The sequence below is a fragment of the Microchirus variegatus genome, assembly GCF_963457635.1.
Source record: "Microchirus variegatus genome assembly, chromosome: 8".
Taxonomy (NCBI): Eukaryota; Metazoa; Chordata; class Actinopteri; order Pleuronectiformes; family Soleidae; genus Microchirus; species Microchirus variegatus.
Window position 1 is genome coordinate 2,751,784 of NC_139809.1, and position 26,981 is coordinate 2,778,764.

At 41.1% G+C, this 26,981-nt stretch overlaps 1 protein-coding gene across 5 annotated transcripts; it reads right to left on the reverse strand.

Moving 5' to 3' along the window:
• Positions 1 to 996: 996 nt before the first annotated feature.
• On the reverse strand, positions 997 to 25,138 carry ano5a (anoctamin 5a). 5 transcript variants are annotated; one of them, XM_083893296.1, is made up of 22 exons: positions 24,909 to 25,138; positions 21,217 to 21,287; positions 20,065 to 20,202; positions 19,769 to 19,810; positions 14,678 to 14,785; positions 13,180 to 13,248; positions 12,785 to 13,069; positions 12,477 to 12,596; positions 12,242 to 12,357; positions 11,983 to 12,117; positions 11,770 to 11,875; positions 11,610 to 11,670; positions 10,023 to 10,174; positions 9,216 to 9,290; positions 8,091 to 8,319; positions 7,803 to 7,981; positions 7,610 to 7,707; positions 6,290 to 6,420; positions 5,291 to 5,496; positions 4,986 to 5,185; positions 4,559 to 4,664; positions 997 to 2,786 (listed from the first exon to the last, which is right to left on the reverse strand). In XM_083893296.1, the coding sequence occupies exons 1-22, from the start codon at positions 24,976 to 24,978 to the stop codon at positions 2,556 to 2,558; spliced, it is 2,928 nt and encodes a 975-aa protein (XP_083749422.1). In that variant the 5' UTR covers positions 24,979 to 25,138; the 3' UTR covers positions 997 to 2,555. The 5 variants fall into 5 exon arrangements, with proteins under 5 accessions (XP_083749422.1, XP_083749421.1, XP_083749424.1 ...); XM_083893295.1 differs by lacking the exon at positions 9,216 to 9,290 and adding an exon at positions 9,665 to 9,745; XM_083893298.1 differs by lacking the exons at positions 19,769 to 19,810; positions 20,065 to 20,202.
• Between the last annotated feature and the right edge of the window lie 1,843 nt (positions 25,139 to 26,981).

Genomic DNA, 26,981 nt, shown 5'->3' on the forward strand with positions numbered 1-26,981 from the left:
TGTTAATGTGGTAAACGACTATTCTAGCTGCAAACGTCTGGTTTTTAATGGAATATGTACATAGGTGTATAGAGGCACGTTTCCAGTGTTCTAATGGTACATTGTGTTTGCTAATGGCGTTAGAAGACTATTGGATGATTAGAAAACCCTTGTGCAATGATGTTAGCACAGCTGAAAACAGTTTTGCTGGTTCTTTGACGGAAAAGCAAAGTTTGAACGGCAAAATTATTATTTTGAATAAAAATCATTATTTCTAATCTTGTCAATGTATTGATTATATTTTCTATTCATTGTGCAACTCTTTTGATGAATAAAAGTGTGACTTTTAATGGAAAACACAAGACAATTGTATAGGTGACCACAAACTTTTGACCGGTAGTGTATAGTGACACAGTATCGGCAAAACAATAATATCCAAAGTAAAAAATAAATAAATAAATCAATTACCTTAGTTAAAAAGAATATATTGAAATACATTTGACTAATAATGGAGATAAAATAATAATCACATGAACTTAAATTCAGTTATAAAAAGGCGCTCAGAGATGGCAGACGTCACCACATTCACTCAACAAGCCTCTGGCGGCCTCTGTTGGTCATACTGGCAAGTGCAAGTGTGGAAGCAAGGATTGATGTGACGAAGTAAATTGGTTTGAGGATACAAAAATAAACACACACACACTCATTAGAGATAAGACTATAGCTTTACAGTAATTATATTACTCTGTTAGAAACGTGTTTGAAATCATACTTGACTCTTTACAACTTACCTGAATGTTGCCCATGTCTTTGTGAAACAAGCATGCAAAAATATGTATTTTGGTATCACACCCACCATGAGTTTGAACAAACACTACAGTTGTCAGTGTTTTTTTGTTTGTTTTTTCAAACCATCTGTTACGTGAACAGCGATTTTCCTCTCCTCTCCAAGGTGTATTTTAGGACCGATCAAACATTTCAAACTACTCGAGTTGAACAAGTTCTTTATTTTGTCTTTGTTACATTACACGGTATTATACGTTACAAAAGAATTACTGAAAAAAACAAACGATAACATTAAATGTGTAGGTTAAAGCATACAGTAAACAGGTTCACCCTTTTCTTTTATGGTGATACTAACATAGAAGCTCAATAGAAAATGGACTTATTGGATTTATTAAGGCATCGACAGGCATTTGTATTTTAGCGAAGTGCACGGCATGAACAAAAAAAAAGGCAAACAATAACAGTCCAACATTGCGCTCAGCTACAGTGGTTTCATATACTGTATATATCAAACAAACAAGATTTAGATGCCTGAGTTTATTTAAAGCACGGCCATTTGGCTACTTTACATTTAAATTCAAATACTTCAATTCTTCTCCATACTCGTATGTGTACAGCCTAATAAATATGACATATATTTTACTTTTTTTTGTTTAGTTAAAAACAAGAAATTAGTTTTTTGTTGGCATCCAACTTTAATATAAATAAAACTACAGTAAAACGATGACAGTAACAAGTTAAATGAAGGACTTTGACAGATTGTCTCAGGACAACAAAGACACTGACGTGTTAAAGTAGTGAGTTTTCTTTAAGTGCTTTGTGCAAAAAAAAAAAAAGTGAAATGTTTCCTTCACTATAGAGACACAGCTGAGGAAACCAGAGGCACAAGAACTAGGCGATTGGCTGATGTGTTTAGAAGCAAACATAGCTGAGTATGTGGGGGCCAGGTTAAATGGTTAAACAGAGGCACATTAAAAAGGGATCCCTTCACTCTCTCTGAGCTTTTGCTTCCATCTCCAGACGCACAAACTCACTGTCAACAGTGAACAGCTGCTGCTGCTGCTGCTGCTGCTGCTGCTACGACTGCTCCACAACTGGCCCTTTGCAGGACACCATCCGCCCCTTACTCACAGTAATAACAGCAGCACATGTTTTGTCTTCATCAAAACCTACTTCACATGTTAAGTAATGTTCAGAGCTACTGTTTCGAAGATCACAGTCAAACCTGAAAAAATAATTTGGGTAAAAGTGTGACGCATTCTCGGGATGAACGCGACAGACAAACGTCGCTTTTTTGTTTCAGTAAAAAACAAAAAGAAACCGAGTAGAACGTACTGTAAGTGACAGTTGAACCCTTCATATGGCTGTACATACAAACACATTTTCAAACCTGAAGTTAATTCACCGGCAGATAAATGATATCGGTGGTAAATGTGTTTTTATAATAAGGCATCCAGTCATAAGTTGACTGGTAAAGTTATTTGGTGTTTTCTTTCTGTCCTTGCAGCGAATGTATCCTAATTTATTACCTTTAACTACAACACAGACAATGACAGGCTATAAGTATGAGACGGCGTTCAGCATGCAAGGAAACTTGGTCTTTTACCTGTGTGTACTTCCACAATCAGCAGATTAGCAGAACGATGTCCACATAGCTCTTGTATAAATGTTGTCTGTGTGTGTGTGTGTGTTCTGCACAAACAACACAGGCACTACAGCAAAGTGATGGTCAGTGTTATAATAAACGAGCAGGGGCAAACTATATCACAGTGTCCTGCTGTCGCGTCCGGCTAGAGACACTCGGACAGCACCTCGTGTCGAGATAAATGTGGATAGATCGCGGGTTCGCAGGAGCAGTCGTTGTTGGTATGTTGGCTGAGCTGGTCCTTCAGCTTCTCCACTTCGTAGTTATGAAGATATTCCTGAACCAGGTAGCGCTCTCTCTTTAGACGAGCCCTCACGTCGGAAGGAACGTCTGGGATCATCCAGGCTACGAAGAACTTGACCATGAACGCGACATGCTGTAGAAGAAGAGTAGTATTAGTAGTATCTCTTTAAAAATGTTTTAAAGGTATAATGTGTAGTATTTATGGGTTTATATAACCCAAAATCCACTTTTTTATACATATCATGTGCTCCTGCATTGTCTAGTCGCTGTATAATAGTTTTTGTTTCATTTTCGTAGTGTTTCAAAAAGTCATGTAAAATAACATGACCGCGGGCCGTGGTTGCATAGCCACTGTTAGCAGCGAGACGCCATGTTTCTACCGGAGCCTGTAAGGACAAACGCGAGAGAACAAAACAAGCGTCTCTTTACATGTAGCGGAAGTCCCGCCTCCACTCTCTCCGCTTCGTCTGCTACGGCCGCGGTAGCTCCGCCCTCTCCCTCGCCTCACGAACCTCATCTGCTGACACGGAGAAAGACGACGAGGACGACATTTGACCAGCTGAGGATACCGTAGCGATCAGGGAAGGGAGGGGGTGAGCAGAGCAGCAGGTCTTTGTTGTAAATTTCAGCCTCTCCTCTAGATGGCACTATAAACTACTTATTTCCCCTTTAAGTAAAATGAAACTTAAGGGACAGGAAATGACATCAGCCACAGAGGCTACTGGGAGCTAACAGCAGTTAGCATTTGGAAAAGTGATCATTTGCAGGCTCTAGCAGGCACATTGTCGTCATATATATAACATGTCTCCACTGGACAGATAAATCCTCTGAGGCTGGAAGTTTGTGTATGACTCTGTGCTGCACTGTGGAGCCAAGAATTAGAACTTTTCGCAGACTTCCAGTTTTCAGATACAGTTGCCCTCGCCGGAGCTCCGTGAGACAACAATTCCAGGAGTTTTGCGTCTTGTTATGTCCCAGCGAGTGCGGAAGTCAACGTCGCGTGTTTTATCTCCTGTGCTTAGACTGAGGAGGAGCACACAAAAACACGAGTGAGTCATCTTTTTTCACACTTTGGCGACTGATAGGGGCCTCCAGATTCTCAAATATAAGGATGTAAGTTATTAAAAAGTTGATTTTGCATAATGTGGGACCTTTAATAAATGTGAATGAGGAAAGACATGTCATGTCACCAGGAACTTATTTCCCTGAGGAAAATAATTATCGGTAATCTGTGCGGTTTGTGTACCTCAAAGTTACCGCAAGTTAAAATGTAAAAATAAAATCAGGCTGGTGACATACAGGGAGTGGCATGAGAAACTACAGTACACTACATCTTTAGTCCAGTAGATGGCAGTAAGGAGAAGTTAAAGGCCGGACAAGCGCCATCAATTGTGTGACACTGTAATAATAATTTTACACTTTACACCAGGGGGGACGCTCAAGATACTCCTTGTGTTTTACTGCATCGCAAATAAAACCATGCGATCTGCCGTTATTAGAAAAAAGACGATTACGAACGCCCAAAGAAAACGTCTTTTCTTTTGCTCAAAGTTCTCCTTCTTTTAAATGCCTTGTTTGAAGGTGAGTTGCAGTCGAACTGGCTTCAATGGGTGCAAAATGTGTTCCACCTATTCAGCGTTCTTCAGCACAGAGCCCCGCCCCTCTAGAGTTCCTGCTAATCTGAAAAGTCCCTTGTCGTGAGTAAGTACTTCTTTGGGTGAAAGTTTAAAGTCACGTATAGTTTTTTTCCAGATCATTTCAGTGGAAACGTGCCTAGGTTTTGAGAAAAGCTCTACATCAATTCAACGACATCACAGTGCATCTTAGAAAGTATTATTTTCAACACGGTGAAGTGGTCGGTAAGTTTTGTTGGTGCTGTGAGGAAACTGTGAGTCCTAGACTTACCTCCATGATGATAATAAAAGCAAGTTTGGCCGCCAGAATATGCCAAAACTGCATGGTGTGTGAGTATGCCTTCTCATGACCAGAAGGATAGCGGTAATCGCGATACCTGCAAAGAAAGAACAGCGCAGATTAAGATTTGTCTGCAGATTTCTGAACATTAGAACATTAGAGGTTAATTATTGTGACTTTTTAGTTTAGCGCAAAAGCTTATTAAATATTAAAAGTAAAAGTAGAAATCAATTTATGTAATAGGTTGTGTACAAAGTACTGTCTTGTGCAAAATCCTCTGTCTGCCAAATCCTGTGATTGTATGTATTCATGTTGCATTTGATCATATACTAACAAGTTTAACTAGAGTTTAACTCGTACAACATGTTGTACATGATCCTCAAGTGTCTCTCTCTCTCTCACACACACACACACACACCTGCAGGTAGTGATGGAGCTGTTGAACCACAGGGGGCTCTCTCCATCCTCAGGTCTGTTCTCCAAAAGGATCTCAGAAATATTAAACACGGACAGGCTGTCGTTGATGTAGCCCTTCATATTCATCTCGTTCTCCGCGTTGTACGCGTACATGTACACAAGCCGAGGAATCATGTCGGACGTGAAGGCCACGATGAACGCCTAGAGAGCCAGGAAACGAAGCGGTTGTAAATAAAAAACTACGGATAAAGCTGAATATTAATGGGCTTGCAAATGAGCAGCAAACACGTGGTCTTTGTTACTGACATTTGTGACGACGGAGAGGACGGCTATCCCACTGAGGATTTCCTCCCAGGCTCCGATGCTGTGGGCCTTGGCTGCCACGGGACGTCTGAACTGAGTGGTGAGCTTCCAGGCGTCCACTCTCACCTCAATGATGTTGTTGATAAGTGCCAGGAGTGGCGCCAGCGGGAAGGAGGCAACAAAGAGTGTGATGAAACCAAACTGGATAACTGGGACACGGAGAAGGGGAAAGGGTTAGAGAGTGTGAGCGTTTGATGGAAACGGCACCATCTGCAGGATCTCAGGACACTGCATGTATTAACCAATGTATTACACATTACATCAAATGATATGACATTGGTAATAGCAATAGAAAATCTGAGGCATTAGACATTTTGATGAAATCTTCATGCAAAGGTAGCTTGTTGCAGTTCTCATTACAAAACTATTATACGTCTATTTGTTGTGAAATAGCACTGTTTTATTGTTATATTAACATGTGAAATAAGATGGTATTAACCTCCTTATTATGATCAACTGTAACTATTACAATATCACAACCATATTGTAACTGTACTGCAATGCAGAGTCCAAGTCGTACGATAAGATATAATATGTAACATCTCTGCATTCAAATGTAAAAAAATAAAATAAACTTTAAATCCATAGAAAACAGATTTCTGTTCAAGGTAGCGGGACAGTTTCATTTTGGTCGCATCGATCAGTTCCTGCTTCTTTTTCTGCTTTAACTTAAGAGGCAAACCCTCTATGACACTTCAGAGAGAGGAAGGAAATAATCATTTTATTGTGTGAACCTCTCACAAATTGGTCATGATGACTCGTTTCCATAAGCTCAAATACACAGGGGAACAAAACAAGAGAAAGCAGAACTGACATTGACTGTGCATTTAAACAGCTTCTATTCTTGGTTTAACTACTCTGTCTAAACCCAGTGTTGTACTATGGACTCCACTAAAGTGGTCTTTATTGCAGCCCAAGTTCTATACGTTGATAAATGTTTACCCATTTCCAGGTACTCGTCAAAGAGACCCAACTGTCCAAAGACCTGCAGGTCATGGTCCTGCTCCCAGCGGCTGTAAAGACTCTCTGGGTGGTTGCGTGACCTCCTGCTGCCCCACCAGTTCATCAGCCACCTGAGGCAAAAATGGGGGTGATGGAGAGCTTTGAGGCAGCATTTAACATCCTCTGTCAACTACAACACAGCAGCACTTAAAGGCAATGTATGTAAAGCATGCACAACAGCAGCCTTTAGTGTTGAAAAACAATTACTGCAATCACAGTTCAAAAACAGCATGACCTTGTATTTATGTTTTCTGGTCCTTCTCGTTTCGCTTTTCTGGCTTAAAATTCTTCTTTTCTCATATTTTTACACATCAGATCATCGGGCTTTTCTATTGTTCAGGTGTTTGTGAGAGGCAGAGTGAGTGTCACATTTTAGGTTTGGTGACATTCAGCATGTCTGACTCATAGCTGCTGGCGTCCTGCATGTCGAAGCGATATACAAGCTGTGACATCGGGAGGTTGGCGGCGGGTGGCGCTACACACCAGGACACCGAATCAAAACATAAATACAGTTTGCAGCCTGCAACATTTCTTACATAAAGCACTTTAAAGGTCACATAGAGTGGTCCTGTTGCACATAAATGTTAGTTATGGAGGTCTACTTACATATATTAACTTGTTTTTATGGTCAAAAACCTCCTAGTTGCTGTGAACTAGCCGATAGAAATCCTCTTTTCTGACAGTATTTTTCTGCTGCGAGATTTCAGAGTGAACTTTCACCCCCAGAAGACAGAGTCTTGTGATTGGCCAGTACTATCCAGCACATCCGTTCTCAGAAGCGCAGCGCCCCCCTCTGGAACGGCGGATGCACTGCTCCTCATTATCAAAACATTGTTTTAACAGTGTTTAAAAATAGCTTCGTCACGACTCCCCGCCGCAGTCCCTTTTATGACTTTAAACCGGAGTCAGACCCAGAGTCAGAAGACACTGTTGCTCGTGAAACACCTCCACAACGGACGTTATTCTTCTTCTGCGGTTCAATGTACGTAACCGGATGTGCCCGGACTAGTGCCCGGAGCAGGACGATCGGTTGTTCAGGAGAACCGCTGCTTACGTAACTATTACGGGATTTTCAGTGATCTCGTTGAGCCCCGAGATTACAATAAAACACAACGTTCTCAGCAGTGGCTGAACTGTGTGTTTCGAACCGTAAGGGCTTCATAAACAAGGTAATGACGCAGATACACACCAAAAAAAACAGCGATAATAGGAACTTCCGGTCTAGTTCCGCTTTAAACAGTTATCAGTTGCAGTACTCACGGGACCAGCGCCTCTTGTATGTTGCCCCACACCTGTTTACCAGTCATCACGATCACCAGCTGCGTGGTCAGCTCAATCAGACAGCCACCAGGGTCACACTGAAGTCAGGGTTGAGATGGAAACAGGGATTGGAGCTCAACTCAAACATATGCTCAGGCTGAATAAACCAATGCGTACGTTACATATCTGGTACCTCTTCGTTCCTCAGTTGGCTCCACTTGCCAAACATGTAAGCGTAATTCCCGGGATATCCGACAAACTTGCCCTTAAAGAAGGCCACGTAGAAGCAGGAGGAGTAGTAGTTGACGAACTGGAAGAGGAACATCTTCACTGTCAGTTTGTTCTCGTACTCCAGGTGTGTCTTTGGAATCTCTGTCGCAAAGTAAAACAAAAGAATAAAAGAAAGACTTTAAATAACATAAACATTGATGTGTGGATACATGCGGTCATTTTGGATACGTTCTCCCACTCTGGCCCTCACCCATATCAGTGATCCAAATAGCCACTCTCTCATACATGAGGTTGAGGATCATGATGATGACAAAGTTGATGCACGAGGCGGTGACAGAGGTGGCCAGCTGCGGCGTGATATAGGCGCCGACCACCTGCACCTTAGTGGTGGGGCTGTCCTTCATGATGCTGGCAAAGGCCGCGTACACCGCCAGGCGGTACGCGATCACCCCAATGATGCAGGCAATGATCAATGAGATCTTCAGGACAGAGACAACACAGTGGCAACATGAAAGACAACCGCGACGGCAAGAGCCGAGTCACAAGGCAAACAACGCGTCACACAAAAAAACATATATGAAGACGTATTCATCGACAAGGTGAAGCTTGAGCTGTACAAGCATGCGCCCAAAAAACACTACATATAATCATCCCGTGACAAAACAATAATAGTTTCTGAGCTGGTGTGTGTAAAACTGCAGGTCTTAACGGGTCATAGTTCAAGAAGATTGTTGGAATTTAAACATTGTTTGAATTTAGCGTAAAAACCAAGCAAAGATATTTGACATGTGACTTGGTCCCCACTCTTAAACGATTTAAAGCTGCTGTCAGTGACGTCCTTTTTTAAATAGTGCTTTATATCACTAGTCTAGACTGTTCCACAATGGAGTCAGATCCCCTTTGGATGATGATGCATTTATCCATGTTCACTTTCTGCCTGGATCTTGACTACCTTTAAAACCTGGACCATCAATGATGAATGCCAAGCTCTGCTATCTCTCCTGATTTTGAGCTAAACCACTTTTCTTGATGCAGATCTCATTGTCAAAATGACAATGTGGTTGTATCATTGTAGCCTTAGGTAGTGTGTCGATTGATGGTCATTCATGAGCTGACGTAGGAGAATCCTGATCACAGCAACAGATGATAGGTAAGAAAAAGGATGACATCAGTGATGGCAGCTTTAGTTCATAGACCCGTGTTTCGTAGTTTTACACCGACTGGCTCTGATCACATGATACTGTTCACTGTAATGATGACGATGATGGTGATGATGATAATGAACAGTATGATGGGAAACACAAACAACAATGGGTGGAAGATAGAAAATTTAAAAAAAATGATAATAGAAGTGTACCAAAGACACAATGCTCACCCAGAAAATGACAGTGGCTCCAGACAGACATAAGCGTGCACACTTGCTTGTTATAGGTAAGTATGGCTCCATTTCCTACATCATAAGCAAGCAAAGCATGGACACAGTTGTCAGTAACCACTTGTTATATCCTGAAAAGACAGGTTTAGGCCAGGTTCCTTTTTAATAACCACTACCCACAGATAAGAGAAAAAAATCATCAAGTATAGCCCAATCAGACTTTGTGTTTGCATGTAGAGTCAATTTCTTTCCTCTACAGTGGCATTCTCCCAGTGAAGGCATGCTTTATTTAAAAGACACCGATCAACCAGACAAACTGTAACGCAGTGGAGAGGAAAACGTGTGCCCCAAAAGTCTTTCCAGATAATGTTTTGTTATGAACACAAAATGCACCACACCAAAACCTCTCCGTCACCAACAGTGGCATTCCACGTAAGGTCCTCTCTTACCCAGAGCATCACGGTGGCCCAGCACAGACACAATTTCCCCATTATGTCTGTAGCAGTCCTGTTAAGAACCCACTCTGACTCCTAAAGATGAAGTCACAGCAAATTACAGCACCCTGTTTCTATTTTTTTCACGTCTGTGTCGGCCACAAACCAACTTTTTTTTTTACACAGGGACTGGACTAATGACTGGATGCAACCAATCCGGAAAGAACCTAAATTGAATAATTGAATGAAGACAACAGATCCTTTTATCTGCATTGAATTATATACAGTAGATGTACAAACGTATATACTGTCTGGTAAAGCTTTGTGGAACAATATTACACAGTACATTCGTATTTCATGAGCACACAAACACCTGCGTGATGCGGTTCATCTTGCGGTTGGTGCACTTGGTCTCGTACTCGGGCCGAAGCTGCAGCTGCTGTTGCTCCTCCTCAAAGTCCACCAGATCCCACTCGTACTCCAGTCGGGCCTGCCGTCTCTTCCAGAACTCCAGGAACAGAGTCACTGAAAAATGAATTCAACAGAGAACAGATGCATTGTGACAAAACAAAACAAGCAAAAATAACCTCGTTTTATTAGTTACTCTACATCACATATGTCAAACTCAAGGCCCGGGGGTTCACATGTGGCCCCGCCACGTCATTTTATGTGGCCCGCGAGTGATTAATTGGTCTTAAAAATCTGTTAAAAAAAGTCCATGCTGCTTTAAAGGGGAAATAAGTAGTTTATAGTGCCATCTAGAGGAGAGGCTGAAATTTACAACAAAGAACTGCTCCTCTGCTCACCCCCTCCCTTCCCTGAGCGCTACGGTATCCTCAGCCGGTCAAATGTCGTCCTCGTCGTCTTTCTCCGTGTCAGCAGATGAGGTTCGTGAGGTGAGGGAGAGGGCGGAGCTACCACGGCCGTAGCAGACGAAGCGGAGAGAGAGGAGGCGGGACTTCAGCTACAAGTAAAGAGACGCTTGTTTTGTTCTCTCGTGTTTGTCCTTACAGGCTCCCGTAGAAACATGGCGTCTCTCTGCTAACAGTGGCTATGCAACCGCGGCCCGCGACCATGTTATTTTACATGACTTTTTGAAACACTACGAAAATGAAACAAAAACTATTATACAGCGACTAGACAATGCAGGAGCACATAATATGTATAAAAAAGTGGATTTTGGGTTATATAAACCCATAAATACTACATATTGTACCTTTAAGGTGTGCGTTGACCATGACCTACATTTCCTGACAATGCATGGCAATTGCGTTACCCCGCAAAGTTACCGCATCCCGCCACTGGATGGCAGTGTATCGTTGTATACGCATCATGCGACGAGTGAAATTGAGATTGAGACTGTGATCGCAGCAGAATTTGTTCACAAAAGCCACAACCAAAAACGATGACGCAGTGAGAGCTATAGCTTTATTGTGGCTGAAGAAATCACCCGTGCTTCAAAGTCTTTTTCTGAGGGTGTGTTTTTGAAGCAGTGCATGCTGAAGGTGTGTGAGCAGGTCTGACCTGACCAGATACAGAAGAAACACCATCGCGGACCGGGTTACATTTATAATATATGTTACTTGAATAAGTAATAAATACAGAAAGTTGTTTATCAATATGTTACGTAGTTACCATTATGATACATTATATTTAGTTACATTTATTCTGCATGACAGTTACATCTGGCCCTTTAAAGGGTAACTATTGGTGAAAATGAGTTTGACTCCCCTGCTCTCCATTGACGTCATTTAACACCATTATATTGGTTGCAGAAGTGTCAGATTGTAAAAAACCACAGCAAATAAAACCACAACTAGAAGTGAGAAAGATGCCGTTTTGTCATTTGTTAATGAATGAACTGGTTCCTTAAAATACAAATTCTTCCAACAGCTCCCACTAGGTGGTGCACTGGTATGAAAAAGATACAAAAATGCAAAGAGAGGACATATTCACTCACCCCAAATCCCCATGAATATGGCAAAAAACACCGTTCCCACATTGTCAAACAGGTGTGATTGCTGAAAAGAGAGCATGGTTTAACAAATAGTGAAAACCTGGCTTTGTTTACATTTCACAAAGGCAGAAAACGGATCCATGAATATAAATAACTGTCTCACCCAAGAGGAGTGGCACGTTGTGTTGAGTTTCCAGTAACCACATTTCTTGTCACACAGTGGACACATGACGATACGGCCTCCGATCTCCTCACTACATATTTCTTTACTGGTGGGAAATGAGGGTGTTTTTTTTATTCACAAAGGAGCAGTAGATTCACTCCTAATGACACAATTACATAACGGGCGAAAAAAGGTGTCATTTGCGACACTCACCTCCACTCGTTGTCGTCGTAAGTCAGGAGTCCGTAGATGAAACAAATTGTTCCCACGACTGCGGCGAACAACAACATCTCTGTGTAGAAACCTAGCCACGCAAAATAAATGCCAATCTTTTCACCGTAATACTTCCTGTTGAAGGGGGAAAAAGGGCAAAAACAACATCCTGTAAATTCTTCTTCTTCTACCAGTCAAATGGTGAGTGAGCGAGTTCGGAGATGAGATCAGACATGACAGCTTTGTTTTCAGGTCTTGCCTGATGAGATTGAGCGGCTGCTCCTTGAAGAAAGAGACGAATCCTGCCCAGTGTTTGTAGAGATTGTTTCTCTCACTTTCACAGTTGGCGTCCCTCGATTTTGTCCAGTATCGACACTGCAGGCACAGAACGACACCGGTCACTGCCACGTTATTAATCATCCGTGCATTGTGACACACACACAACATTGCCTCCAACAGGACGTTACTGACAGAAATCGATAAAAGAGGCTCACATCGTGCAAGGGGAAGGCAGCAGTGTAGGTGCCATTGTTGAGTAACCTCTTGATTCCCTTCTTGTCTTTGTCGACACATTCGTCCCTTAAGTACGAACAGCGCGAGAGGATATAGTAGACCTGAGTGAGGAGAGAGAAACGGAGCATAAGAATGTGAAAAGACATTCTTTGCAATAAATAGGAGTAGCTTAATTTAATAGTTATTCCACTTCTTCCCAAATTCCTGCAAACAGAACTACAGCACATTCAGTTTTCACCATGAGGGACTTCAAGGTCTCAAACGAGATAAGAGTCATAAGCATTCTTACTATCCTGTTGCGAGTGGAGGGTGGAAAGAATGTGTCTTTGTCGTCGATTAGGAAGAAGTCGGACTTGCTCTTGTTGAAAGGAGCTGTGAAAAAGTCCGGCTCGGGATGCATGATCTGCTCGGGCAGACGAAACGGGGTGGACAGCCAGTTCATGGGCATGTCGCTGTTGTCGGGGATGTCGTTGACCTTGAACGGGACCTTGATCTTCAGTACGTCGGCGTAGGTGGCCAACACTTCCCACGGAGCGTGGACCTTCACAAAATAAGTCTTTCCATCCTCTGACTCCTGTTGATCGGCAATGGCGAAAAAAATGTACACCATTTATGTCAAATGAGTTGAGTAAATAAATAAATGTAAAAAAAAAAACGTGAATATGTAAATATAATATGTCTTACCGATTTATCTTCTGTCTCAAGCTCCAGACCAACCTTTACCAAATTGGCCTCATAACACTTCCTCCTCTCCTTCAAAATAAAATAAAATAGATCATATAATAAACAGCATTTACATTGTGAGACATACAGACATAATATGTACAAATTTAAAATAACAACCCTTTATTAAAACTAAAAAGGTTAATAATATAACATATAGTTCTCAGAAAAATTAAAGGAACAACTATAGAAAATCACTAAGATGATTTAAGTGCTCCTTTAATTTCTTTTTTCATATCATTTGAAATCAAAATGAGTAAAGTTAGTTGTCCATGTTGTCATAGTATAAACTGTCGTGAACTCTACTCTAAAATATGCAAGCCCCGATTACACAGCACAGGGATAAAATCACAGGAAGTGGCCTCCTGCCTGGGCCTTCCTCATTCAGTGGAAAAAATGAGTTCTTCCTGACCAGGCTAGAGGTCTACGTGTCGACTGGCTGGTGAAGCTGGAGCCAACATCTGAGTCAGCTGTGACAAACTCCCACATACCTGAAGAGTGGTAACATCCACACGAGAAGAGTAACAGCTAAGATTTAAACACTTAAAAGTCTTTCAGAGAGTCTTCACTTCCCGACAGAGCCGCACAATCCGTGTGACTACAGATGCCATGAAAACAGTTTGAATTTAATTACCAAAGAAAACGTGTCTTTGAATCTCTGTGAGACTCCAAGAAAACAACTGATACAAACTGAGGAAACTGCTTATCATGTTTTATCTGTGTTGTGGTATTTAGGGTATGCTATGACACACACACACACACACACACACTGTGGGCTGTACGGTCTGTAAGAAGCAGCTCTAGAATGACCTGAAAATCCATCAGTATAACAAACCCAAAAAATAATGTAATAAAAACATTAAAGGTGCATTATGTAATAAATGTAAAGCAACCGGCCGTAAAATCCTCCTAATATGTCACAGAGACTCAGGAATAATGTTCATATAACAAACTGAACTCACCAACAACAACAGTACAGACAAAATATTCGCATTAAAAAAATATTTTGCAGAGCGCAAATCATGTTTTGGCATGTGGCGCCACCTACCGCCGTCTACCAATCATTGCAGTCAGTAGAGTCTCAGCTGCCGAGCAACCACGGGTTGCCAGTTACGTCTGGAGCTACAATGGCGGAAAAAAACTAAACCTAAAAGACCTCAGTATTTTGAACATATGGCGCCTTTAATATGACTCTGCCCAATAGGGAAATGTATATGTATTCATATGCTGTATAAATGCTGCATTAATTTGATAAACATGTTGTATTGTACAGTAACTGCATTTCTTTTCTTTGGTAAATCAGCTTTAAAATTTCTGCCTTTTTAAATCTTCATTTGTATGTGTTTATAGTAATACACCACATGAAATTCCTTCTAATAGCTAGTGATTCTGATTGTGAAGCAATTTGTGTATTTTGTCCAGTCATTGAATTGGGGGAAAAAGTAAAGTTATTTCTCACCTGTTTTCGCTCGCCGTCTTTGTCGTCCACGTAGGACAGGACGAAATCTATCCTACGTAACCCATCGCGGAAAAACACAGAGTCTTTACTCTGCTGATGTTTGTCAATCTGTTCAAAAGCAGACGGGGAAGAACGTCACCACATTTAAAAAAATATGAACCGGTGCGGCGTCAGCTCAACGCATGGATGCATTCGCCGCAATCGACCGACGGGCCAAACGGTTATGTCAGCGGCAAAAGCACCAAAACAAGGCGTCCACACAACACAAAAAACACAATCGTTATAAATTCACTCCAAACGCAGCACGAGATAAATGAAGGGAATCGGACATGGCTCAGGTGTGTCATGTTGCTCTTTATACAGGGGACCGTACCTATGTTCCCCGGGTCCTATGTTCCCCGGGTCCGATGTTCCCCGATTTGTATGTGACCGGGGAACATAGGACCCTTTCTCTAAACCTAACCCTAACCCTACCCATTTTCAAAAAAGGGTCCTATGTTCCCCTGTCACATACAAAGTGGGGAACATAGGACCTTTTTTGGAAAAACGGGGAACATAGGACCCGGGGAACAGTGTTGGGGGTAACGCGTTACAAAAGTAACGCAATTACAGTAATGTATTACTATTTGCTGTAACGCAGTAATATAACGCATTACTAATACATTTTCGGTAATATTTTACTCGTTACAATCTAAGTAACGCGCGTTACAACGCATTTTAACCCGTTTAGCTGTTGTTTTTTAAATAATTCACCAACACCGCGAGACATCCCGACAACAGAAAAAAGCCGGGACTCGGGAGCAAGCGCGATTTCCTGTTGTTTTTTTCTCTCCTGTTGAGGCTGATGATGACAACAGACACGGCGCAGCCGGACTCTACGTTTGCGCGATGGACATTCGCCCATTATTTTCAGTTCCTCAAAGAGAAGGAGAAGAACATCATTGTAAAATGCAACCTGTGTGCGACACCGAGGGAACTCTCGACGTCAAAAAATAGCACCAGTAACTTAAAGAAACACCTGGACCGGTGCCACGCTAACACTAAGCTGGAAGAGAGGGATGAACCTGCGGAGAAGAGAAAGAAAAAAGAGGACGAACATACGGGACAGACAAAGCAACAAAAGTTAAGTTTCTCTCGGTCTGCCATGGTTGAAGCCAGAGAAGTGAGGAGACTGGTGGCAGAATTTATTGTGGAAGACATGCACTCCCTATCAACGGTAGAATCGCCAGCGTTCAGAAAGCTTGTCAGCAAAATCCCCGTGAGCAGCAACGACAAGGTAAGCTAACGTTGTCATAGAGAGTGGGCCATGCGGCCATGTATCTACCTTGTTATCATTTTAAATAACAACCTAAATAGCGAGTCCGTGCTGTTGAGGAGAAGTGAATCTCTCATGTTTTTTATTTTTTTTAATTTATTTTTATTTTACGGATATGCGAATATAGTCTGACCAATTTAAAAACAGCATGAGTTTAACATCTAGCTATCTTCTTAATTTTTCAGCATGTACTGCCTGACAGAAAAACATTCGCCAAAGATTTGGACAAGGCATATGCTGTCATGGAGAAGGAGCTGAAGAAAATACTCGAAGCCCAGCAGTATGTGTCAACAACAGCAGACATATGGAGTGCCAACAACAAAAGTTTTATGGGGGTCACCGTGCACTGGATTGATGCAGATACCTTGGCACGAAAGAAGGCTAGTAGCCGTTGTAGTCTATGTTTAGATTACATGTTAATGTTTGTTGGACTCATAAAACAGAAGTTGTGTCCATTCAGTGCATGGCATCTTTGTTCTGTAAGCTTGAATTAAAAGAGAATAAAACAATATAAACTAAAAGAAAAAGAGATTGTGTGTTTGTCATATTATAAGGCTATAGGCTATGTTATAGTGGGCTCTAACTCTATTTTGTTTCATATGAATAGGCCAGGACTTTAAATATTTGCAGCATCTCCATCATAACTTACAGACTTTGATCATTTGTCTGCTTATATGATTCTAACTGTCATTGTTACTCATTGTATTGTGCCATGAGCCTTTACTGTGCCTATTATATTAAGTTATTAGTAGCTTTAGGGGCCTACACAGTCATTATGTTACATCATCCTCCACTGAATGTAAATAATCAGCTATAACAATCTGCAGTTTAGCATTTTTAAATGCTTAGTCATATATTTCTGTGGCTATTTTGTTGAAAGTAACTCAAAAGTAATACACAAGTAGTGTAACGCATTACAATTCAGAGATAGTAATATTGTAATGTAACTAATTACTTTCAAATGACAGTAACTAGTAATATATAATGTATTATATTTTGGATGTAACTTGCCCAACACTGCCGGGGAACATAGGTACGACCCCTTATACTGCATAACATCTATCATAGAATACCCAGAATGCTTTGATTGAACACAAGATTATATGTGAAAGGATCTATAAAGGGCTACACACCCACACTATGCAGTAGAAAGTTGCCAGTGCGTCTCTATAAAACCCTGGGTCTCGATGAAACCACTTGTAATGGTGAAATTCCAAGCATGTGCATGAGCTAATGCTAACGGCTGCAGGCTTGAGGAGAAATGAGCTGCAGAGAAATGCTTTACGGCAGGACGGGAAGACCTGACTCTCTGCTGCAGCTGTCCACAAAGCTAAAAATAACACACGCACAACTGTCATCATAGCACAATCACAACAGTGACAACCTACACAGGAGCGCTGATGAGTCACACGCTTGTCACCAAAAAACTACAACAACCCTCCTATACTGCACTGCAGCTCTGACTCTTCAGATCTGTCAGTCTAACGCTTGTGGGGGAGGAACGGAAGATCACTTTACCTCCATATTCCATTCCCTTTATGGTTGTGATGCATCAGTAGAACACAACCAACAGGAAAGTGCCTTTCTCCAGGGATCAGAGCTCTGAAACCGGCTCTGAAAGCACTGCTCCTCTCACTCTTCCCTGCCCTGATCCCACAGTCAGAGCCGAGCTGCAGCCAATCCACTCACCTCCCCAACACAAGCCCTCACTTGCTCAGACATCCAGACAAAAAAAAAAAAAAAAAAAAAGATGCAGAGGAGGAGGAGGGAGCACGGGACAGTAGAGAGGAGACTCCTATAGATGACATCAGCACGGTGGAGGATTGGCTGCCACCAGCTGAGATCTGACCTCACTGTTTCAACTTATCGTTGTTTGAAACCTATCAATTAAACAATGTGTAGAACTTACACGGAGACATATAAAGTGTAATGGTGGACCACAGAGAGAGTAGCTGTCGAATGAGATATTCTGGCATAAATCCAGTTGAGATTTGATTATGAAGTCGAGCTTTAGTTCTATATTTAAATTCAATTGTGGCCTTTGCCATTAGCAAACTGTGTTGTTGCAAACAGCAGTTTTGATTTGAAAAAACTGAAAGAAATCCCATTTGTAATCACTTTATGACCAGATTGCACCATTATTGGTCTGTATCCAGTAATGTCCAATAAACATCTAACAAGCTTAGCAGCTCCTGGATTAAAACTATCAACTGTAATTCATTACGGGCCGCCAGAAATGTTTCTGCGGGCCGCCATTGGCCAGCGGGCCGCACTTTGAGAACCAATGCTTTATAGAATCTCTATAGAGATGCATGGTTCCTACTTTACTAACGCATAGGCTTCTTTGTCTGTGTGTTCCTTTCTTCTCTTTTTCTCTTAGCCCAAGTTATAAATATGCTCTAACCACTGGTCTGCATTACCTCCCATTCTAGATTGAACCATGTTGACCATGGCAGGTTTGGGTGCCGTCTTTAAATGGGACGCTGCTGCTGCTGCAGAGACTCTCTCATTTGCCGTAATTACAGATCAGCCATATGGAATCAGTGCATATATGCACGGAGAGCAGCCTCTGCTAAGTAAAGCTGGTAGAGGCCACAGACCTCTATACATTCACTAACTAACCCATAACTACTGGGTGTTTGACGTTTCCATTTCATCTCATGTAGGCAGGGCAGATGCAGAACACGGTGTAACATATGGAGGCTTTCAGTCGCAGGCAGGGCGGCTTTTAAAATTAAATCTAGAGTATATGGTAGATAGAGTATTACGCTGACAGGTGTCATTATATCTGGCTAAACAAAGAGAAGAGTGTTTTTTTCTGTTGAGTTAAAAGAGAAAACTGGACACTCCTATGTTCAGATGTTCAAGAAAACTGTATCTGGTTCTTCAAGAGTGTCCAAAAATACACACGAATAAGCAACGCACAGTGGAGAGTTGTGATTGTGTACACTCCCACGTCTTATGGGAGGAGGATTATCCCGTCCGCTTGATCACAGAGACAATTTAAGGATGTGAAGCTGCCTCTCCTTGAAAAACCCCTTGATGTGATCTTCTACTGAGCAAAGATGGAGCCTTTAGTTGAGGGAGCCAGATTACTGGAAAGGCTGATTGCAGGGTTTTAAGATCAGCCACTGTTAGAAAGGGTAACGATTACACTTTTTATTAAAATGGGGGGCACACACACACACACTGTTTAAGCAAGCAACCACATTTTAGAAATAAAAATAAGCCCTTCAGTACAGTATGTGGTTAACCACAGCAACAGTCTGTCCTGTCCTGAGCTCAGGGCAGAGTCATAAATTACAGTATAGACTGTATACTGTGTAAGCACATATGAAGGCATATACAAATACATTCAGGCAAACGACAACTACAGTGTACAAAGCATGTGCATGTCTGTGTGTGTTCTAATTACACCGTAACACAACAAAGCCTTTGCTCTCTCTTCACTGGAGCAGAAGATTATCACAGGTGAGAGCAAAGCAAGTGAAAAGGCCTTTTCCATATTTAATGAACTCTCAAGACACACCACAACATTGAGTATAGCTCATGCCAGCATGTTTTCCATTACTCTCTGCAGAAAACAACATGCCCCCCCCCCCCGAACCCACTATCTGCTCTCTGCCTAGATGTGCGTATTGATTTCAGCTCCGATATCTGAGCTGTGATTTCACTTGCACTGGACAAACTTTTTTTGTAAGAGGGCAGTAACTCCTGGCAGGCAGACATTTGCATAAAGAAGCATCACATCACAAGCCTCTTTTACCATGCCATACCCTGGAACGAAACTTCAGAAAGAGAGCCCGCTTCTTCCACAGCTGCGGAAGAATTGAGTGGAGAGTGAGGAAAAAAAGCCCAAAAGAAATATCAAAAAAAAACATATACTTAAAACCGAAGCAGCAACTGGATCACAGCGTCAGACGCTCCACACTTACGTTGTGTTTAGACATGGATTATTCTCATACACTTCACATCACTCAGGGAAACCAGTGAATATATTTGAAGTCAGACTTGGCCTCACACAGACACTGACACAGCAACATGCATCCGTGCCCCCCGACTGGCGTCTTACCCCGGTCAAAGTACTGATTCGCTCTAACGTCTCGGCCTCAATCTGGGGACTGTCGCTGTGGTCAGACTGGGCCAGGGAGGCCAGGCTGGTGCAGAGAGACTCACAGGTCTCTACACACACATCAGGCATTAAAGAGGACTAGACAGAAGCATAAGGGTTATCTCTGACAGGTTTAAAAACTATCATCAAAAAAACTCAAGAGTATTCATTGTGGGCTGTGTTAAGATGCAGAAGCTAAAATTGCTTTCCTTTAGCGGGTGACTGTAGAAAAAATAAATATCAGATTCCAATGTCCAATGTTATTGCGATTATAAATTGGTTGTGATATAATTTACTTTGCTTCAGGCTATTGTACGTCGTGTAATAGATTTATACTACACTACACACAAATCATTAAGAAGTTAAAGACCAGCATGGAGGATTTAGTGACATCTAGGGGCAAAATGACACATTGCAACCAACTATTGAAAAGGTGAGAGTCGACCTCCGCCAAGGAGGTATATGATTTCGCCGGAGTTTGATTGTCTGTCTGTCTGTCTGTTAGCAACATAACTCCAAAAGTTATGGACGGATTTGGATTACGTTTTCAGGAATTGTCCGCAATGGGAAAGAGAATAAGTGATTGTGATGATTTTGGGCGTGATCTGTGTTGGGGGGGGGGGGGGGGGGGGGGGGGCTGAGCTGCCTTGGCAGACGTCTGCATTCTCCGAGTGCTTTTCTAGTTGTAAATATAACTTCCAATTTCTGTCTTTTCAGTAAATCCCCCTAAATTCTACACACTGGACCTTTAATAACAATGCAAGGTTTAGGACTTAAAGATATAAACATCTGCGTCTGTATTTCTTTTTTTAACTAAACTCTGAAGTAGAGGAAAGCAAGGGAGGGAGGCAATCTAAGTTCAACTTCTGGCTCGTGCACATTGACCTTCCTGCTCAGATGTGAACAGGAGGTAAGGTGGAAATGAAGATACGATAAGTGCCAAACAGAGACCTATTGTTTATTATTCATGGGGAGCCGTTTCGGAAGGTCGTGTCTTCACATGTTTAGATTGCCGATATACCGTATGTTCACAACATCTAAAAATATGCAGACTAATCAGAACGAGGAGCATAACATGAACGAGTGTGTGACAGTGGTGAGTTTGCCGTTTACCGCTGATCGCTCCTGCTGCGGAGATCCTGAGCTGGCTGAGGCCTGTTGGTGGTGGTAGCCATTTATATCATCTGCAAGACAATAACATAAAGACCACATGAAACATAAACACGTGTTATTATGAGGACACTCTGTAGACACTCGCAGGTGAGTTTGAGGTGAGTTTCTCGTACGCGAACAGCTGCCTGTGTTAAAAGAGGGACGCCGACAGCGAATGTCGCGGTCTATATTTGTACAGCAGCTTTTTGTGGCCCTGCACCCACAGGCCAGACACCATGACTTAACAAGATCCCTGGGAAAGAACACAAACACAGCCATGTTGCTGTGGTGCACTTCTACCACAGCACGACCGGCATCGTGAAGTCGAAATGTTCCTCCCAGATAAGTTTGGGAATGAAAGTTACATGCGCAGTGAAACGTGGTATTAACTATGACAAAAGTTCTACTTTTGCCTGTTCAAATAACTTTTAACTGTGCAGTGTGCAATCATGCATTTGCATAAACAAATGACAGAGCAAATGCATTATCAATAATGATATAATAATAATAAAAAAGAATAGGAGGCAAAAGCTTGTTTCAGCTTGCATGTCAGTGTTTTTAAATAGAAATGCAAGCACTTTAATGAAGGTCTCTCTGAGGTTATATTTAGTCTGGGCTCAACACAGAGAATGCACTTAACCAGACTTGAAATGAGCATTCAGCCTATAACATTTCCCATCTGTATATTACAACAGATCAAGTCAACAACGATGGAGGAATATCTTCTATAAAAGCAGCAAAACTGGAATATACTGTGGCTTTTTGACTTTTTGTATATAAAAACTTTATATGCTGTGGCTTGACTTTTTCTCCAGTTGTTATTAAGTTGGACTTCTGTAATGTCTCACAGACTTAAATGGAACAGATGGAGGCGATGCAAATGTAACTGTAGAACTGAGGTCAGTCTTTACTGGATTAATGAGGCCAATAATAGGCAATAAAACGTTTTACTCTAAGTGATATTATTTGAATGAGTGATAATAGGTCGACAGATCAGAATGTTGCTCCACGTGTAGCTGACGTGACAGAGTTTGATCTGCTGGAAGAATTAAACATACATTGGCTAGAAGCTATATTTTATATCAGACATATTAACTACATTATTCATACACTCTATCGATATTCATATCAGCTGACATAAGGTGAAAGGCAGAGTACAGCACGTACAGATCTCCAGTCCATTGCAGGGCAAACACACAGACACGAACAACCGTTCACATCTACAGTCAATTTTGAGTTTCTGGTTAACCTCCGCATGTTTTTCAGACTGTGGGAGGACACCATGAGAACTAACCATTATTTTCATAATAGGTTAATCTTCATAATAGATTAATCGAGTACTTGCTTGGTTCAGAAAATGTCTAAATAAATCTTGATCAGCGTTTCTCAATCCTGGAAATGATGATGATGATGTTCTCAAAATGTCCTGTTTTGTCCACGGACCAAATTGATTAAAGTTTGAATGATTTCCGTGTGACGTGGAGCAAAGAAACCCTAGAAAATATTCACATTTTAAAAAGCTGAAAAATAAAAAAAAAACACTCAAAACCATCATCAAAACAGCTGTCTCTATCAATATACAGATGAAAAAAAACGGCATTCATCATATATACTGATTATTATCATTTGTAGACGCTTTATTCTAACAGTGTTTTAGATGTGACAGAGCGTGCAAATGACAGTGGAGACGGCTGATCGTAAAAAGCTGAAACATGTATATTCTCTTTATGCGAGAGAGTAGATATATTTTCACAGGAACTGTTATGAGACAAACTCTGCTTTGGCTTTCTTTCATAACATATGAGCATGCCTCTCCAACAGTTTCAGGCATATTTGTGCACAGTTGGTCACAGTATTACACTCATCTCTCAGTATTTGCCACTCAGCTGTTGCCAGGAGTCGTTTCTTACCGAGTCTGACTCCACAGTCGAGGCTTTGTTTTCTGAAGGAGCAGCTGATCACAGTGGAAGCGCCACAAGGCCACTGCTGCTGCTGCTGCTGCTGCTGCTGCCTCTCAAGTGTATTATTTATCAGTTAATTGCAAATATACCTTTATTTTTGTCCCCTAACTTTCAATGTAACCACTGCCACGTTCCGAGGCCGGGCAGAGAAAATTCAGTAGTCTCACTTCAAGCACTAAATTAACACAGTGGGTCGGTTCTGTCTGATTTCCTGTGGCAGGAAGTCATCCGTCCACCCCTCATGTTTAGAAAGGCCAGTTTGAGGAGCAGATGTACAACAATATACACCTGCTTTAACAGACCGGGCTCACATGTCATGACAGTGAGTGCGTTTACATGCGCACTAATGAACCGATGACTGGCAATTATTGGGTAACTGGAATAAACCGTTTAAATTGTATACACGTCTCTAAGAAATCAGATTATTTACAGAAACCTAGGTGTGTTAAACAGGTTTTTCAAAAAAACGATACTGGCAATAAACTGATAATGAAATCAGTTTATTCCGTTTACATGAGCACTTGAATGACAAGATAACTACAAAAACCTGATAACAATCAGTTTTTTTTAGCGTGCATCTAAACGCACTCACAGCAAACAATCTAATTGTGCCCTGTTGTGTTTGGATGAAGCACAGATAATTAGCAGCATATTCAGTGTAGACGGCATCGCTATGTAAATACAGCACAGACGGAGACCTTCAGACCTTTGTTTTGGCTTCAGGGCTCAGATTAAAATGTGTGTTGTTTAACTATTTAAAGTCTGAATGGGTTATCTACACAAAACAATACATATTTAACAGGAACAATATGACTTTTTGAGTATTTACATTCTTAAATCGTAGCACCGCTTTCTCGTGCAATGGTAATATCGGAACAATCTGTTGTCCAGAATATAATCTGTGCCTTCAAATAATGGTGATTTGCTGTTAATGTAGTTGTGAGTGTGATGTGTGAAAATGCTTGGACCGATGACTATTCCAACAGGCCATAAACACATCATGATATAGTCTATGATCCTGTACAGATTATTCACTACCACTCCATGGCCCCCAGATGAAATACTACACCTTTTTAATCCATTTTTCACTGGAGAGCATCCAGGCTGATTCATGGCGCATTCAGCAAAACACACCGTAAATGGTCAAAACTCAACCCTCTGTCCAAACACATGTTTAAAAACTTCAAACTGAGCCATATGCAGGAGCAGAGAAGGGTTTGTGGGCTGTGAGCTGGTGCAGTGGCAGCTTATTACAGTGACTGAGTGTTTCCAGTGAAAAAGGGCAAACAGCCAGAGTCTCACTTCAACCAAAGAGAAATCCAAACTGTGACGTGATCACAGTCCGGGGAAATGGACCCAGTGGAAAGTTTTATAACTTTAAATAGTGGAGTAAATGGCACCAAACATAGAGTTTTAAAGGTCCAACATACTCAGTGTCTAAGAAACAGGTCACGTGTTGATGTTATTTATGGCTTGTTTCAGTTCATGACGCTTGTGAATGCTGACATTTAAAGAGCTTACATTTTATTCTGATATTTGTCTTAAAGTGAACTTAAATTTATGCTGGAATTGATTTTGTATTTTTTTCTGAACACAGATGAAGTTGTTTACGTCACAGACACAGCAGTATGTTTTAGTGTGTGTGTGTGTGTGTGTGTGTGTGTTTAAATGAAGGTAGTTTGTTTTACTCACCGTTGAAAGACTCCGTGGGGCTCATTTCAATCAGACTGTCTCCTCCCGATTTGCCCGTTATTCGATGCATGTTGTTGAGTGTGAAGTTGTGGACAAGCCGTGCTGACCTGTCGTCATCGACAGAGTGGAATTTAAAAAAATAAAATAAAAAAAAACACACACACTCCCGAGCTATGAGGACTATTTGTGTCCCGCCTGAGCTCAGACCGGCTCACTGTGGCTCTCCTTCACCCACAGACACAGCGTGGACTGCGGCTGCATCATCAGCTCTGCAGCTCAGGGAGTTCAGTGATGGGAGGGGCTGCTCTGCAGACCAATGGTTACACACACACACACACACACACACACACATTCTTGTACTTGCTGCATACTGAGGACCAGCATTTCCACTTTATAAATCAACACAATTACAAATATCTACTTCATGAATGACATCTACAAAGAACTACTGGTTGCAGTACCATAACATGTCTGCAGGTGGAGCCCCAGAGCAAAAACGGCTGGAAAACTTTTTTTTTTTTTATGGTCCAAAATTTTATAAAAACGTCATACTATACTATGTCAACCAAAATGTAAAAAAAAATTTGACCAAAAATCTTTGGTCTAAAAATTTACAAAAACGTCATACTATACTGTCGTCCAAAATTTGAAAAAAAAAATTGACCCAAAAATGTTTGTCCAAAATTTTACATAAACGTCATACTATACTATGTCGTCCAAAATAAAAAAAATAAAAAATTTGACCGACATTTTTTGGTCCAAAATTACCAAAAATTGAGTATAGCATGTTATAGCAACCTCAGGAGGTGATTTCAATGAATACAAAGTGAGGACCGGCCAAAATGTCCTCACTCCGTAAAAATGACCTCACTTTGTTGGTTAAAAACCCTCCCTGGTCCTCAGTATGCCGCAAGTCAATAAGTAAAAACAAACTGTCTGATAACCAGCTTCTTGAATGTGAATATTGTATGGTTTATTTGCTCCATATAACAGAGTAATCATTAAAAGTGAATATTTTTCATTTGTGGACACAAACCAATCAACATTTTTCAAGATTTTGTAACATTTTATGGCCTAAACAAGTACTTGATTAATCGAGGGAAAAATAATCGTTAGTTGCAGAGCAACTCCTAATATGATTTAAATAAGCTGTACAACAAAGTTCACTCAAGGGTTATTGACTATAGTTCCATTTCATTCCAGCCTTGTGTTGTGTTTTATTTGCTCTTTTACTTTATTTTAAAATTAAAACTGGCTTTAAACCTCTTGACTCTAGCATTTTCCTATGTTAGTCTATACCCTGTGTTGTATTTTACTGTTTTATTTGCATCTTTTGTGTTATTTCAAAGTTAAAACAGGGTTTTTCACTTTTCGCCTTTAGACTTTTCCTTTTCGTTCCACCCTGTGTTGTTCAAATTATTTAAAAAGAATAACAATGAATTATTCCCTTTTTTTAGTTTTAGGTAGACACGTGCAATAATGCAATGCTAATATATCATATAAAGGTTATATGATATAATATTAATGCACTGTGCAAACACACGTGATCCACTGACAATACACAGCATTGTCTTATTATCCTAAGACAAATAAGACATACAGTACATACATTGTGTTGGTTGAATAACAGCATGCAATTTATTTTATATGAACATTAATTAAAAATGTGTGTAAATGTAATTCATGGGTAAAGAAGCAGGTCTGCCAAGTGTGTGTGTCATTAGATTAGATGCTCTGTGTGTCTCAGATAAGTCATTTGCTTATGTATAAATTCAATTTGCTTAGCAAAATGTCCAGAGTGAATCTCCAGGAGCTGCAACCGCATTACCCTGTAAACTCGTGTCTGTCTTGAACTGTGTCTTATCGAGGATTTCACAATAAATGCATTTCTAAAAAGGTTTATGAGAATCTTAACTTTGGGGTTTTTAAAGGCGAAACCACTTGAAGACCCCAAGACCGTGGACTCTAACGCATCATTCATCAGCATCAGTTTGGTTGTTTTATTCAGCGTGTCGTTTTAAAATCAACCTCTTTGTTTTCACCATCTTGCTCTCATTCATTAACACACGTTTC